The sequence below is a fragment of the Pipra filicauda genome, unplaced genomic scaffold (assembly GCF_003945595.2).
Source record: "Pipra filicauda isolate LSUMZ 115617 unplaced genomic scaffold, ASM394559v2 scaffold5_size6683894_pilon, whole genome shotgun sequence".
Classification (NCBI taxonomy): Eukaryota; Metazoa; Chordata; class Aves; order Passeriformes; family Pipridae; genus Pipra; species Pipra filicauda.
Genome location: NW_024104754.1, coordinates 790,120 through 805,864, shown reverse-complemented (window position 1 = coordinate 805,864; position 15,745 = coordinate 790,120). Strand labels below are relative to the sequence as shown.

Genomic DNA, 15,745 nt, shown 5'->3' with positions numbered 1-15,745 from the left:
TCCCAGTGTAGATATTTGCAGTACACAGTGTACAATAGAGTCCTCCACTTTAGCTATAGGGTTATCCTCAGTAAACAGGAGAACTGAGTCCTGTGTACTGCTATTTGTTCTCAGCAGTAGTGTTTCCTTATACACTTTGCCCCATTTATCCTGACTACTGTTTGTGTTGCATCCTAAAGGCCAGCTGAGTCCTTGATTGCTTCTTAGCAGAATTCCCAGGTCAAACTAGAGCAAAGGATTGCATATTATACATTACATTACATATTTCCTAATGTGCAGGGTGAATGTCCAAACTATCAGCCACAACAAAGCAAGAAAATGGACCAAAAGCCTGCACCAAAGACATTGTCCAAACATTTATAATCTGTTCTGCCAAACCACCTCTGTAACTGAAAAACTAAGAAGAAATAAAGCAGAGTAAATTCTAGGAAAAAATATTTCAAAAACTGTTCAAAATCATGCCCTGACATGGTAGCACTGGGAAAAATAAACTCTACTTACTATACAGTGCAGTTCACTCCTTGTTGTAGGAACATATTGAATATATTTGCATATGTGGTGTATAAGTGGTAAATAAGCCTTCACCTTTTCATGTTCACTATCTTCCAGTGTCCTGTTCTTTGAAGATCCTCTCTCATGTCAGAATTGCCAGCATTTTCAGTCTTAGACAATTCCTTTCTACATTTAAGAACCTTGATAAAAACTTCTTTGTAGGAAATGAAGCATTGGCAGCTCTTAGGAAATTTTGAACAAACATTTTTGGTATTTTGGTTGATATGCTACAGCTTCACTTGCTTCTGATCTGCAAGGCCAGACACCAAGCTGTGTGAATTCTTGAACTGAAGTGTCCTCTGATACTTGATACTCTGTTCAGCTGCTTTTATTGTCTGCCAGTCTTTCCAGGAAGAGTGGATGCTGTGGCTCATTTTCTCTCGTGTTGTCCTAGGCTTAGGTAAAAAGGGGATCCTGGGGCTTTCAGAAGAAGGTCATTAGTAACTCTTCCTTTTGGTTCTTAGAAAGGGACTTGAAACAGTGAGTACATTGGGTGTGTGCTACCTGCAGAAGCTGTCCACCTGCACTGATAGAATAATCTCACCTCCGAATGTGGCTTATTCAGTGTTGGTAGCAACCCTTACAGTTCATTTCTTCGTGAGATAGAGAAAAAAGTATTCTTTGCAGCTGGTACCTCCTCCAGAAGTAAGTTTTTTGAGCATTGGATGAGACAGGAACTGCAGTATACAAACGTTGTAATACAATGTTTTAAGCTTCTTTCTCTTTTTGCTTACTGGTAAAAGACATTCCCAAAATAATCTACTTCCCACCGATGTTCAGTTCCAGTCCATGTTTCAAGGAACAAGCACCCAGTCAAACTGAGATGGCTTAAAAATACATCACTGGCATGTCAGTGAATACCTGGATGCACGATTTGTTAGGACAGGGCAAATATAAGATAGGGTAATTTGCTTCGGCCTCAAAAAAAGTTGTGAAAAATAGTGAAAATACCTTCTAAAATGCATTTGTTTGCTTTCTTGTTGGCTAATAATGCTCATATAGTGAATCACCGCAGTTCAGCAGATGCATGAGAATTCATCAAGCCACTATAGTTTGGTTTGCATGTCTAAACTATAAATTATAACAAAAATGTGATGTCGTATTTTGTTAATTTCTTTTTCCACTTCTTCAGGTTTTCTTTGGTGTTTTAGTAGGAGCATTGAATCTTGGCCAGGCATCTCCCTGTCTGGAAGCCTTTGCCACCGGTCGTGGGGCTGCAGCAGACATTTTTGAGACAATAGATAAAGTAAGTAATGCATTTCTAAGCTATGTTATTTTGTAGTGGAAAAATAATTAAATAAGCCTGAAGTGGTACTAGTTCTATCTACTGTGTAAAATAGGGAAAAATGAGTCCAATTAAAGAAAAATTGATTGTCCAATAGAAAGGTCTAGTGGCATGTGCATAGGCTCAAAGAATGTGTTGAACAGATTTCTTAAGTGGCCTGCTTCTGAATAATGAATGTTTACCTCAGTTACTGATGTTCTTTATTCCTATTTCTCATGCCATACAATTACTTATCGGTGCTGGCCGATGGAAAGTGTAGTACTGGCAGGCAGTAATGGTCACTTTGCAATCAAATTTGCAGCAAGCATCTACTCCCAGCCTCCAGATGGCATCAAAAGGTGTGACTATTGGCATTAGTGGCAAGGGTGGCCTCTGTCACCTGTCCCAGAGCTACCCAAATGAGCACAGGCACAGGCACCGGTCATGCAGCAGTCATAAACGTTAATCACAATATTATCTAAACAGACAGATACTTGAAATAAGGTAGTATGAGAGAGCCGGAGACTCCATTGGCATTTATTGATAGGGATTCCTTTCTATAGCTTTATAAATTTAGTTGTTGGAAAAGTACTGTTGATTTCTTAATAGTGGGTAGTATCTCTGTTCATTGACACGCTTTATTGTGTTAAAAACTGTAAACACATTAGAATACTGCTTGTCTTTTACAGAGCACATAAGGATGTATAAAGCAGACTAGAGGGGCCATGGTAATGATAATAGATTTTTTAGTAACCTTTCAAATTTCTGTAATAACAATAAAACATGCCTTATAAATGCATTTCATAAGCTAAAACTCTAAGATAAACTGAAAAAGAGATAAACAAGGTTACTGTTTTTCAGAGAAAAAAATCAAAAGCATAAAGAATTGCAACAGTAAGGATTAATCACAAAATTCAAGATAAGGCTGAGTCAGATAACCTTAGGGTAAAAAAAGCAAACCAAAGTGAGATTTCATCTATCTAGAGAAAGAGTGACAAAATTAGATCCATCTGCTTGGCGTGTTTGTAGGTTTGTGATTAGACAGTACAAGCACAGCTCTGCCCTGATACAGATTTTTTCTGGCACTAAATTTACAGTCATGCTGAGGTTCCCATTTTCAGGATCAGTGAAACTTTACTTCATAGCTTAGTATCTGAATTTAACTATGATATATTCCTTAAGAGGAACCAATCTTCTAGCTGTTCTTAACATCTTAGAGCATACACATTTCTTGTATTAACATTCCCTTCAATCTGTTAGGCCATTTAAAAAATCATGCACATTTCAATTATCAAATATTGGTGTTGCTGTAGTTTTAATTCATTCTCTGTATTCCATGCTTCAGAAGTCTGCCCTTAGAAAATTTTATTTCTTTGTAATTCCTCAAATTCCTCTTAGTTCTCTGCTTGTGTCTCACAGTCTGCAATACCCAAGGCCTGACCAAAGGTATGTGAGACCCAAAGCACTTCACAGGAAAACTTCAGTATTCCAGCTCTTAGGACAGAGTGTGCTAGGATGATGTTTAGATGCAGAGTGGTGAGGTGTGCAGATTTTCAGCAATGAATTGGTTGTCGGGTGCTTTGAGAGAATGTTTATATGAACAGGGTTAGTGCCATTTTATTCCTGAGGAGCTGGCTAAATTAACTTAATCAAAATGCCTCGCTCAGTCAGCTACTCTGTTCCAGCAAAACCTAGCTGAGTGGTTGACTGTGGTATTTGCAGTCAGCCTAAAATGAGAAGAGGATGCATCCTTCTTGCCCATACTATCCACTGGGGACAACTCCCCCATCACTCTGGCTCTCAATCTCATGCCCCTTGCCTGCTGTCCCTGGGGCAGAGCCTACAGCTGGCTCTATGCAACCAAATGCTGTTCAAACAGAAGTGCTATGGCTTTGTATGGTATTGGGAATATTTATATACTGCAGCACTGTTGTCTATTTAACAGCAAATAAATAACATAATAAATTTTATCCTAGAAACCCACCATTGACTGCATGTCAGAAGATGGCTACAAGCTGGATAAAGTACGAGGTGAAATTGAATTTCATAATGTAACATTTCATTATCCCTCCAGACCAGACATAAAGGTAACTATTCATCATTCATCCTGTGAACACAATTATTGGAAACAATCAAAATATCCTGATTCTGCCTGCAATTTCTAGATTTTCAGTAGAGGTCATTTTCTAGAAGCCCAGATCCTTTGTTTAAAAGTCAACTGAATAATTCTTCTATCAAAGGGTTCTTCTCCTTACCATTCTGCTTATTTTACCATTCTGATATATCCCTTGCCACATCAACATATTCCTTGCTGCTGAACATAAACTCCTAGTAATTTCAGACAAATTCACTTGTGTACAGCTTCTTTTACAATCAGTTATGCACTTGTATCAATGTTTGCTAGAATAGAACACAAAGTAAAAAGCTGAATGGTGCAAGGAGATTTTATAAAACTCTTCGATTATCCTGGGGATGTGCCATGTGACCCATTAAAATGCTAAGAAAGGTACAGGAACATTGACTGTATACCCCATAATTTCTCTATTGCTGTGTGTGAATTGACAAATTCTTCTTGGAAAAGCATATTATTGGACAAGAAAATGAGTGCTATTGCTTCTAGAGACAGAAGTACATGAAGTATCAGATTTTTCTACAGAATCTCAGTCTGACATTCTTAATATTTATGCTGTACCAGGCCCTCATAGTACACACGCGGTGTTCTTTAAAGGGAATTTACTGCCAAGTTCTCTAGTGGTATTAACTTGACTAGTTCTTAATGCTTGACTAGTTCTTAATGCTTAATCTTAAAGATCTAAATCTGCTTCCCTGTTGTGTAAATAAGTGCTCTGCATTTACAAACTCTTCAAGCAATGTAAAAATATGTGGGTTGCTTTATCCTCTTTCTTTATAATACTGTTCTGAATTTTGTAAAATTGCTTTGAATCTCCCTTTGATACAGAGTATACTCATTTGGTTGTATGACTGTGAAAGAATTAGAATGGATAGATTCTGTTTCTGGGTTTTTTCCTGTCTAGATTTTGGACAACCTTAATATGGTTATTAAAGCAGGGGAGACAACAGCTTTTGTTGGAGCTAGTGGAGCTGGGAAAAGTACAACGATGCAGCTCATCCAGCGTTTCTATGACCCCACTGAAGGCATGGTGAGTGTACCAGCCTAGAATGTGTTTCTCCAGCCTTAGGAACTTGAGAGAATAGCATGGTTTCTTCTCCAAGGTGGAAAGGAAGACTCCTAACTCCCTTTTTGTTTCCTTCTTTTTTAAAAATTTATTTTTTAAATGAGCAAAATATCCTCCTGTGCATTTCTTTTATTTAAATGTATAAAAGACAAAGAACTGATTTTTTGTGAACATATAATGATCACTTTCATGATTACTTTTCACCTGGTTTTATTTCTGAGGCCAAGCAAAAATGGAAATGAAATCAAAGAGCACAACTCCTAGAGCCAATGCTACTGACACTGCATTGCCCTCTTCTGTGTATGCAAGCTGATTTTTATGCAGGTCATGGAAACAAAGCATCACAAGCCCTTCATTTCCAGTGTGTCTTTCTTTGTCTCTGAACTGGAGGGGATAATTTCCCTGACTTTTTTTCTTAAATTTGTGTCTGTGTTTTAATTGGCTTCTGTAGATTACCCTGGATGGCCATGACATTCGTTCCCTGAATATCCAGTGGCTGCGCTCACAGATTGGCATTGTTGAACAAGAGCCAGTGCTCTTCGCCACCACGATTGCAGAGAACATTCGCTATGGTCGGGATGAGGCTACCATGGAAGACATAATCAAAGCAGCCAAACAGGCCAATGCTTACAATTTCATCATGGACTTACCACAGGTATGCTCTGCTTTGTAAAGTGTTTGGCACAATTTGATGAAAAAATAGAGAATCCTTCTGTCCCTCCCCCTCTGCAGCAATTTGTGCTCAGGTGGAAGGGCAGAAGATTAATATACTTAGTAGGCAGCAACCTTTCCTTTGACTGCAGTTAATTAGGTCTTATTATATGCATGTCTTCAAGTTAAAAACCCAACCCTACCCCCCAAAAAAACAACCTCGAGCAGGATTAGTTCCTCAGGAATCATATGCACAACACTCAATATCACGGTAATAATCATAGCACGATTTAAAAATACGTATTTTTCATGGTATGTAGATTTGTTTCTGCTCAGGCCAAAAGCAATGTAGAGCCCAGTCTCTCAGTAGCCAGCATATGTTGTAGAAGTAGCCTGTACTGATGCTTACAACCTAATCTTGTACAAGCTTTGTAAACTAGCTGGAGGTTCCCTCTTCTCCAGTTCCTTCCCTTATGATGACAGGGCTTCAATAATTCCTCCTTACAAAGCCCATATTGAATAGTACTGGGCTGTCTACCTTTCTAGATTATTATTTTGCCAAGTAACTTCTCAGAATGACATGATACAACAGTGAATGTTATTGATGGGATTCAAGTACCATTAACAGTCAGTACATACTTTTTATCCTCCATCTATGCATCTCCAGGCTTCCAGGAGACTATTCATAGAAAGGCTCTTTAAAGGCCCATGTTTATTTCCTGGAAGTGGAGGATTTAGCTCTAGGTAAATATAATTATCCTGTCTCTCAATATGCCAGGCTTTACATGTTTGTTTAATTCAGTACCTGAACCCAATGCCACCAGAATGTGATGTCCATGAATCACAGACACAGTGTCCGTGCGTCACAGGTCATCAGCAGCCAAATCCAGCTCTGTGAAAAGTTTGCTTCTGAGTCATCTGAGGGAAAGTGGGTGGGTGATTCCTCTCCATTTCAGCTTTTGCTCATATAGTTGTTTTGAATTAAACCAGAACATTTCACCTTTTTACCAGTGCATACTTTTGACTTGGGGTTGGAAGCTCAGTTCAGGCAAAATGATGTTGTACGTTATGAAGAAAATTATTTCACCAGTTGTCCTTTGAATATGCTGCGCTAACAATGGTTTTGTCTTTCAAAGACAATAATTTTTTTAAAGTCTACTCCAAGGACAAATCTGAGAGACATTTTACCAATATCTTCACCAGAAGCTTAACAGACTTTTTGGTTATCTGTTTCATTTTCATGTTTCTCCTTCACACAGAAATTTGACACTCACGTTGGAGAGGGTGGAAGCCAGATGAGTGGAGGTCAAAAACAGAGGATAGCTATTGCTCGAGCTTTGGTGCGAAACCCCAAAATCCTGCTACTGGATATGGCTACGTCAGCACTTGATAATGAAAGTGAAGCTATTGTCCAAGAAGCACTTCATAAGGTTTGCTATAGTATAGCAAAAATCGGACTTGAAAAGACAGAAATTATTTTTAACGTACTCTGCAGAGAGTGTTGCTGAATTTCAGCAAATAAGTGAGAAGCTCTGCTTAATAACTGTTTCGTATGCACAAGTAGAACCTTGATATTATTGACAGAGAATAATTTTTGCTTACTTTGGGACATTAACAGAAATCTATAGCTCTGCTCTGTGGGCTATGGATGGAGCTTAAGTCAAAGTCAGCTGGAACTACTCCTGTTAATTTGACTAGACATTAGATTCCATGGCTCAGGTTCCAAGCATTTCCATGTGCTGTGTTTCCCGCCAGGCTCGCCTTGGCCGCACAGCGATCTCGATAGCTCACCGCCTGTCAACCGTCAAAGCCGCCGATGTCATCGTGGGGTTTGAGCACGGAAGGGCTGTAGAGCGAGGAACTCATGAGGAACTGTTGAAGAGGAAAGGGGTTTATTTTATGTTGGTGACCTTGCAAAGCAAAGGAGACCCAGCACCTACTACAGAAGAAACAGAAAGTAAATTAGGTAAAAATCCAGATATTATAAGTATTTTTTTTTTAATAAGGACTAGTTGTTTCTTTTTTTTCTTCTACTTTTATGGCTGAATTTTATCATTCATAGAAGTAACACATTGACAGTCCTGGCCAAAGTGTTTTTGCTGCATATGCACTGAATGACCTTCCTAATATAGACCTACCCTGAAATAGTCCTGACCTTCAATACCCATCATTTTATAGCTCCATTGTGTGCCAACGGTCCGGTCCTGCTGCATTTGAAATTCAAGCAAATTACAGAGTATGCTGAAACCACTTTATTTGTTTTGCTAGAGGCAGATTTGAATCAAAGCTTCTGGAAATTAAGGTCTAATAGAATGATCTCTTGTATTTTTGTGAAATGTCATACATTGGATATGATTATCTTAAAATAAGAGAGAAATTACAGAGTTCAAACAGAGAAAAAGCCTTTGGCAGTCACATCTCAAGTGAGATGGTCCTTGGGCTAAAATTTGGTTAAATTCATCCTGTCGAATACAAATATAAACCTTGTGATACATGTAGGTTGAGTAGCATGGTTGTATTACATTCTTTGCCTTCTACAAGGTGTTCCATTTATGACTTGGAGACACTGCACTTTTTTGTAGAGCCACAGTGAACTTAGGTTGTATTCAATTTTAGCACTAACTGGAGAGCTCTATATACTATATTTTGCAGCAACAGAGGATGATGTGATTGAGCCAACTCTTGAGAAAGTCCAGTCATTCAACAGAGGAAGCTATCGGGCCAGTTTGAGGTGAGTCTTAAAAATGGTTGTAAATCTCAATGTGTTTCCAGATCTCTATGCTTCATCCTGCTATTCCAAAATACCAGTACTGCTAATAAATGACTTTTCTGTATGCTGCGTAAAAGAGGGTTGAAGGACTGCAAGCATTTTACTGAGATAGAGTTCATTTGGAAAGAAATAGCTTGAGTATTAATGTTACTGATTGAAGTCCATGGATAAATAGCAAGGCTCTTAATTTTGCTCCTCTTTCTATCCATAGTACTTTCTCTCCAATTTTGATTTACTGTATTAATGTTCTGTTTTTATTATTGCTAACATACAGCCACATTTGTAACATCTAATGCACTTGCAGTCCAGTCCTTTGAAAAATGATTTGCTGTGCAATTACTTGGGAGATCCATGCAATCTACAAGGACATTTTTATTATGGCTTCTGCTTGATGGAAGTTAAAGCATTTTACAAGCCAGACTGCCTTGTAGTTAGACACTTATTATTTCTTTCAGGCAAGCCCATGTCAGACATATACAAATGAATACATGTCCTACATTACAGAGTTATGTTTTATCAGAGGTAGAGATGAGTTGTTTCAACATCCTGTTTTTCTGGACTGAATTACTGGTAGTGGTAATGGTGGTTTGAACTGGTGTCTTAACTTGCGCAAATATAGTAGGACACACCACAGTTTTACTCAACAAATACAGAGTGCGTCATATATCTAAGACAATGTCTGAGTGGTGTGAGTGGAATATGATTTTGAAAAGTATTTGCCCCTGTTGTGAGATATTTTTTCCTCAAGAAGTTGAAAGACCATAGAAAAGAAAGAAAAGGTCTGTGGGATTCTGACTAATTACTTCAGTGCATCCTGATTTAGTTGATATAAAAACTGTACCTGCTTTGCAAGCAAGTATTGTGTTACTGAGCTGTGAAGAACAGACTATTTGTGTCCTCTTTGCAGAGCTTCACTTCGGGAGCGCTCGAGATCTCAGCTCTCTAATATGGTCCCTGAGCCTCCATTATCTATAGGAGGAGATCATGCAGAGTCTACGTATCTTACGTCTTCTTATGGAGAAGATGATGGAAAAGCAGAAAAGGTCAGGTTCAATAGCTTATTAGGAAATTTTCAACCAATCAGATTATATCTCTTGGTAATGATCACCTATAGATAGGTGTCTGTGTTGTAGGAGTTGATGGCAGGTATGTTTTCTTGGCTTGATCCTCTTCTCTGCTTAAACAAAACCACAGCTTCAATTCTTATTTCTGTGTAAACCCTAGGCTGCATTTTGATGTCTGTTATGCTTATTGGTCCATACAAAATTTCCAGCAGAGCATGACTTATAGGTAAATTGATACATATTGTAGATTTAGTTGAGAAACATATTCATAAAAGCTGAATTAACTGACAAAAAGCAAACTGCTCAGTCTGTGAAATGTAATAGCCACTCAGTGATACAGATGGCACTGCTTCTTGTTCAATAAAGAGTAAATTCACTTTCATCTCAAAATCATCCAGAGACTTGAGCAGAGAGACCCCCTCACTGCAACTAACCCAGAGTCCTTTTGCTGTCAGTGTCCTCCTGCAATCAGCTGGCATAGAAAATGAAGGCAGCAGGCCTTAAAATTACACAGAATATGTAGGAATATACACAGTGGGTTTCCAAATTGCTTATGAAGCTCTCTGCACCAATTTTCATGGCTGTGGTTGTTCAGTGCAGAGAGCAGCAGTGGGAAGTCACTCTTCTTGCTATTGCTAAGCCAATTCTGTGGATAAATAGAGTGCTTTAGTGCTGTCACTGTGTCACTAGCTCAGAAGCAAGAGAAAATACAAGATGCTTGCTTCCACCCACTCCTCCTTGCCTCCTTTCCAACAGAGATGTCTTCACAGTGTCTCTTTTGTCTGGGCATTTCTAGTCATATGAACTGAGGGACATGAGCAGGGCTGAGCACGTAAGTGTTACAAAAATTCTGCAAATATCAAACTGCAGGACAAGTTATAATTTGATGATGAATATTCTGCATTTACTGGGCATAATTATGGGAATTCAACATACAGTCTGAGGATGTTTCACAGAAGGGAGTCATACTTAGCGTGTATAAAGCCTGAATCCAGCTATCACTGTGAGATCTCTCGTTTTAATTATATCACATACCTCTTAATTTGATGCAGAGTCTGATCAGTGTGTTCATCCACAATACTTAAAAAGTAATATTTAAGAAGATTTAATGAGTGACACAAAAAGCTGCTTGTGAGGAAGAAGTTTAGGTTTTGCACCACACCTCATCTGGAGGTAGATAAAAGAAAACATCCTGAGTTTCAGTGGCAGAATATCTTAAACTGGGTGCAAATAACCTCTTCAGTTGGAATCATTAGAGCTCCACAAGGCATGGAGCTGTCTCTTTTTCTCCAGAGACAGTAAAGGTAGTCATTTATGTAACCCTCTTGTGACTCATCAGGCCTACAAAGGAACTCCAGAGTGCAGCCTTCTTTTCCCCTCCTGTACAAAGCTAGAGCAGCTGTTTGGGCATGAGATGGTCGTTTAACAAACTAGGCTAACTATTTGATCTCACTGTCAAGGGGGAGATCATCAAAGGGAGAGCATCACTGGGGGAATGCATTCACTTCATAAATCCAACCTGTTTTTTAGGAATCTGTTGTGGAGGAAGACGCCAAGCCTGTATCATTTACCAGAATTTTGAAATACAATGCCTCTGAATGGCCATACCTGGTGCTTGGATCTCTGGCAGCAGCTATGAATGGAGCAGTCAATCCACTCTATGCTTTGTTATTCAGTCAGATTCTTGGGGTATGTTATAGTAACATTTTAATGTGTATTTTAGCTCTGAAGCAGAGAATGAGAAAGGCTGCAAGAAAAAGCAATCCATGGCGAACACGAGCAAAGTCCAACATCTGTGTTTTATTATTAATAAATTTAAAATATTTCTGCCCGGTGTCAAGGCAGTCAGGCAGATGGAATATGCATCTGCTTTTAAATCTGTCTGAATATCTGCAATGTTGTTGTGTCAAACATGTGGACTTGTACTCTGGGACAAATAGGCTGGGGAATCCCCACAGTTATTAAGTAAAAGGATACATTAAGCTGAGTCTGCCCTAAAAGTTTTCAGAAATTAATCCCAAAAGTCAATGAAGAAGTGGATAATCCTGGATATATACCTTTTGAACAAATTTCTCAGTAGTTTCTTCTTACTTGGGCTTTCGTTCTCCTTGTGGAATTGTCTCAGAGTATGGGAAATGGATCCTTTCCAGTGAAACTCAACCAGAAGATATGCTCTGACTGCAACAAGCAGAAATAGTTCAGATAAACAGCTTCAGATAGATACACTGACCTACATATCAACTGCTCTGACTGAAAGGAATTGCTAAAGGATGGCTACTTAGATTTGGACCACTACTTCAGCAGCAGCCAATAACATTGGCAGGTGTTGAAAAAGAACAGATATTAAGAGTGAGAGAAGACTGCTGTGGAGGCTGGTGCTGAATGGGGTGAAGGGGCTATAATTTAAGCACTAATGCTTTTTCTCAAGTGCCCAGCAGTAAGTGAATGGCTTGTATCCACACTCTGGAAGTAAAAGACACTTGGTTCCTCTTGGAGCCTACTTATGGTAATTATAGTGTCTGTTAATGTTGTGCAGGAAGTCATGCTGAGGTGTAATTACTTACCCAGACTTTATTTTGTACAACCCAATAAAGTTGCAATGGCATAGACCAGAGAGGAGGTGAGATGCTGCTGTACTGTTGCTTTGCTGCTATGCTATTTATTTCATGGCAATTCTCTGGTTATCAGTGTTTAGAGTAAGTGGTGATTGGTTAGTTATAACTGTGGATGGGCCACAAGTAATAGTAGTGTTTGCAGACACTGAGTATAATAAACTTGTTGTTCAACAGGAGAAAACCCCATTATGTTTTAACCCAGGGTCACCCTAGAAAAGTAAGGAATGATGCCTTTGCAGTGGATGAGGGAGAGCTCTGTGTTCTGGCTTTGGTTCTAGGGTGGGCTTCTGCACTTGGCAATAGGGAGTCAAGAACAAACTTCACACACAGAAAAACTAACACTTCTAATACAATGCCACCATTTTTTTTTTCAAAGACCTTCTCCATTCTTGATGAAGAAGAACAAAATACCCAGATCAATGGTGTCTGTGTGCTCTTTGTCTTGGTGGGAGTTCTTTCATTTTTCACACAGTTTCTACAGGTAATAGCAGTCCAACATACTTAAATTTTGTTTCTGAACCCTTACTCTGTGGGTATCTCTTTCGTACAGTATTTATATTTGTTCTCATGCACCCCAGGGATACACCTTTGCCAAGTCTGGTGAGCTGCTTACAAGGCGCTTAAGGAAAATTGGCTTCCAGGCTATGCTGGGGCAAGACATTGGCTGGTTTGATGACCGGAAGAACAGCCCTGGGGCTTTGACTACAAGACTTGCAACAGATGCCTCACAGGTCCAAGGGGTAAGACCTGGTAGCTTATGAATTATTTTACTGTTAAGCACTGATTGAAGGCCTGTTTTGGCACATTGTTATAGAAATTATCTAGAGTGGAACCAGCCAGGTCAATGTAGAACAGTCCTTGGTCAGCCAATTAAGCTATTTCTATTTATCATAGACTGTCAGTGTGGAACTATTATAGTGGTATTTCCTAAAAGCACCAATAGGCTCACAATTTACCACCCATTATTCCTGTCTGGATTTTTTTTTTTTCTGAAAATGAATTAGCTTTTTGCCACAATGCTTCAGTGTTTATTTCCAAAACATGTCAAACTAGTATTTTAGTGACATTGATCACTAACCATGTTTTCCAGTGTTCAGCATGGTATTGTGTATGTTGTGGAAGTTTCAATTTCAACTGACAGCCCACTTGAAAAAACAGTTTGCAGTACTGGCTGATGTTCCAGCCAGGAATCCTGCAGCCAGTTTCAGTGTTTGGGAAAATGAAACACTAACTTCATGCATAGTGTTCCTTAGTGGATGAAGGTTAAATCATGTTGAGCTATAACTGTTATATATATATCCTATCTGGATTGATCCTTTGATAGGTGTGAGTCAGATGCCATTTTACCTGGCTCCAACGCAAGCAATTTTCTAGAAAGAAAGAAAGAGATGTACAGATTTCTTTGTTACAAAAACTGTCCTGTTTCAGCTTGACTGAACATGGTAGGTTAGTTTTGAAAAACTGTTAATGGGGGTTTTAATAATTTAAAAAACCAATGAGAGAAGAGGTTTCCAAAACCCCTGTCAGCAGCAATTTCGACAGAATCAGAGAAACTAACTGCAAACCTTACAGGCACTTACAGGGCATATTTTAATTGAAATAAATAAACTTGTAAAACACTGAGTGAACTGTATAATAGCCTCCTAATGGATAGCTTTGTTCAAAGCATATGCAGAGCAGTGGGCAGAGCAGTGGGGCACAGCCATCCACTCCACAGCTTGGGATGGGGGAACAGAGCTACCTGGGCAGCAGTGCCCTCCACCTTTCCCTGACTGACACAGAGCTTGCTGCAGGTCAGAGAACAGATGGTAAAGCATTTTGTGCTGCAAGTTCACATCCTGCAAATGGATTTGACTGAAAGTCATCAAGGATATCAAATGTACATTTTTATTCTAATACATAGCAGCATAGTTCCTATCTAAGGCTGCTGTTTACTGCTATGAAAGTAGTAAACAAATAAAATTTATTAAAAAGAATAGTGTTGTTGAAGTGCATAAGGAGAAGATGAATGCATTCAATAAAGGTGATGTCAAAGCTATATTTAAAATTTTTCCTTAATAAAGGAAAGATAGGCAGAAATGCAGCTTTGTTTCATGCTTTTTAAGTGATGTTTCTTACTGATTTTAGCACAGCTGAGGCTTTGTTGCTCATAACTAAGTTACAAAAGGGTCCTGTTTATTATTTATATATAGATGGTAAATGTGAGGGCTAAACAGTGTATTCAGATGAGTGATTCCTCAGGGAACCAAGGGAACTAATTTCAATAATTAGATTATCTCTCTCACAATCAGTAGAAACAATATTCTGAACTCTCAATGGAAAATTTGGTGGATGAAAGGAATATTGAGCATTTGAAGGCTTCCTCTTGATACAATTAATTGGAAACAGACTATCCAAACTGGCTAAATTTCAGTGCAGTCAGCAGCTCTTAGTGCCTTATGATATTTTAATGTAATTTAGAGTTTTCTGAAGTTTTATAGGAAAATTTATTTTAAGATTGTTGAAGTTACTATTGGAGTATAAGTCAGTCATCTCTGTTTCTTTTCTTCGAAGGCAACTGGATCACAGATAGGAATGATTGTCAATTCCTTTACTAACGTTGGTGTGGCCATGATCATTTCTTTCTACTTCAGCTGGAAACTGACCTTAGTTATATTGTGTTTCCTGCCATTTTTGGCCTTATCTGGAGCTGTGCAGGCTAAAATGCTGACAGGATTTGCCTCACAGGACAAGAAAGCTCTGGAAGCTACTGGACGGGTAATGCTGTTTAAAAGACTAATTCATATTTGCAGTCATGGGTAGTTGAAAAATCGGTCCTTTGGGATCCTCAGTAATTCAAATGTAAACTGGCAATGTTTTGCAAATAAGGTGCAATATTTCAGCTTGTCAAACCATTGAAACGCTGTTGGGAACTCCCTAACTGCAAAAGCAGTTGCTGCATGGAGTGTGACTGACCTTTCAGAAATGATTGGACTGAAGTGGTAGACACAGATCTCTCAGCAGTTTGGTTCACCTTTCCTAATGTTAGGAATAAGTGTTCCTAAAAACATTTTTCCTTTTGCAGATGTCGCATTTATTCACATTATGTGCAATAAATCACAAGTGAGAGCATGTGCCTGATTCCCTCAGTGCACTTACAGTAAGTCAGCTCCAGTGGAGCATGCAAAACATTGCTATTGAGGATGTCAGTAGATAATTGCTTGTAGGAAAGGTTCTTTTTAGGCTGGCTGATATTTGGGCCAGTCTGTATCATGTTTGAATGAATTTATATATTGCAATAGTGTCCTGTGTTCATGAAAGAATCATGCATTTGTGAAAGCACACTCAACTTTTTCCAAGAAAAAATTTGGAGCTTTTACCTGTTTTTTTTCTTTTTCTCCTCCAGATTGCCAGTGAAGCTGTCTCTAACATCAGGACTGTAGCTGGGATAGGGAAAGAGAAAATGTTTATCAACAATTTTGAGAAGCACCTGAATATGCCCTATAGAGCTGCAATCAAAAAAGCACACGTTTACGGGCTCTGCTTTGGCTTTGCCCAGAGCATAGTGTTCATTGCCAACTCTGTCTCCTACAGATACGGGGGGTTTCTAGTTGACTCTGAAGGACTCCATTACAGCTTTGTGTTCAGGTGAG

The 15,745-nt window shown here is 38.9% G+C and overlaps 2 protein-coding genes across 6 annotated transcripts in view; one reads left to right on the top strand and one right to left on the bottom strand.

Moving 5' to 3' along the window:
- The window catches only part of ABCB11 (ATP binding cassette subfamily B member 11), a 45,743-nt gene that overhangs the window by 22,222 nt on the left and 7,776 nt on the right, over positions 1–15,745 (top strand). For all 4 annotated transcript variants that reach the window (XM_039387950.1, XM_027733492.2, XM_027733486.2 and 1 more), the window contains 13 exons: positions 1,685–1,798; positions 3,793–3,903; positions 4,852–4,977; positions 5,465–5,668; positions 6,924–7,094; positions 7,420–7,630; positions 8,317–8,395; positions 9,342–9,477; positions 11,029–11,187; positions 12,490–12,594; positions 12,692–12,853; positions 14,667–14,870; positions 15,499–15,740. In XM_039387950.1, coding sequence (XP_039243884.1) covers positions 1,685–1,798; positions 3,793–3,903; positions 4,852–4,977; positions 5,465–5,668; positions 6,924–7,094; positions 7,420–7,630; positions 8,317–8,395; positions 9,342–9,477; positions 11,029–11,187; positions 12,490–12,594; positions 12,692–12,853; positions 14,667–14,870; positions 15,499–15,740 — 2,024 coding nt within the window. The remainder of the gene's footprint in view (positions 1–1,684; positions 1,799–3,792; positions 3,904–4,851; positions 4,978–5,464; positions 5,669–6,923; positions 7,095–7,419; positions 7,631–8,316; positions 8,396–9,341; positions 9,478–11,028; positions 11,188–12,489; positions 12,595–12,691; positions 12,854–14,666; positions 14,871–15,498; positions 15,741–15,745) is intronic.
- The window catches only part of G6PC2 (glucose-6-phosphatase catalytic subunit 2), a 30,189-nt gene continuing 19,575 nt past the window's right edge, over positions 5,132–15,745 (bottom strand). The window contains exons 6-9 of one of the 2 annotated variants that reach the window (XM_039387955.1): positions 15,473–15,535; positions 11,556–11,676; positions 11,107–11,245; positions 5,132–7,536 (exon numbers count right to left, since the gene is read on the bottom strand). In XM_039387955.1, the coding sequence (XP_039243889.1) occupies positions 15,524–15,535 (12 nt within the window). In that variant the 3' untranslated portion in view covers positions 5,132–7,536; positions 11,107–11,245; positions 11,556–11,676; positions 15,473–15,523. The remainder of the gene's footprint in view (positions 7,537–11,106; positions 11,246–11,555; positions 11,677–15,472; positions 15,536–15,745) is intronic. The other variant, XM_039387956.1, reaches the window with a different exon arrangement.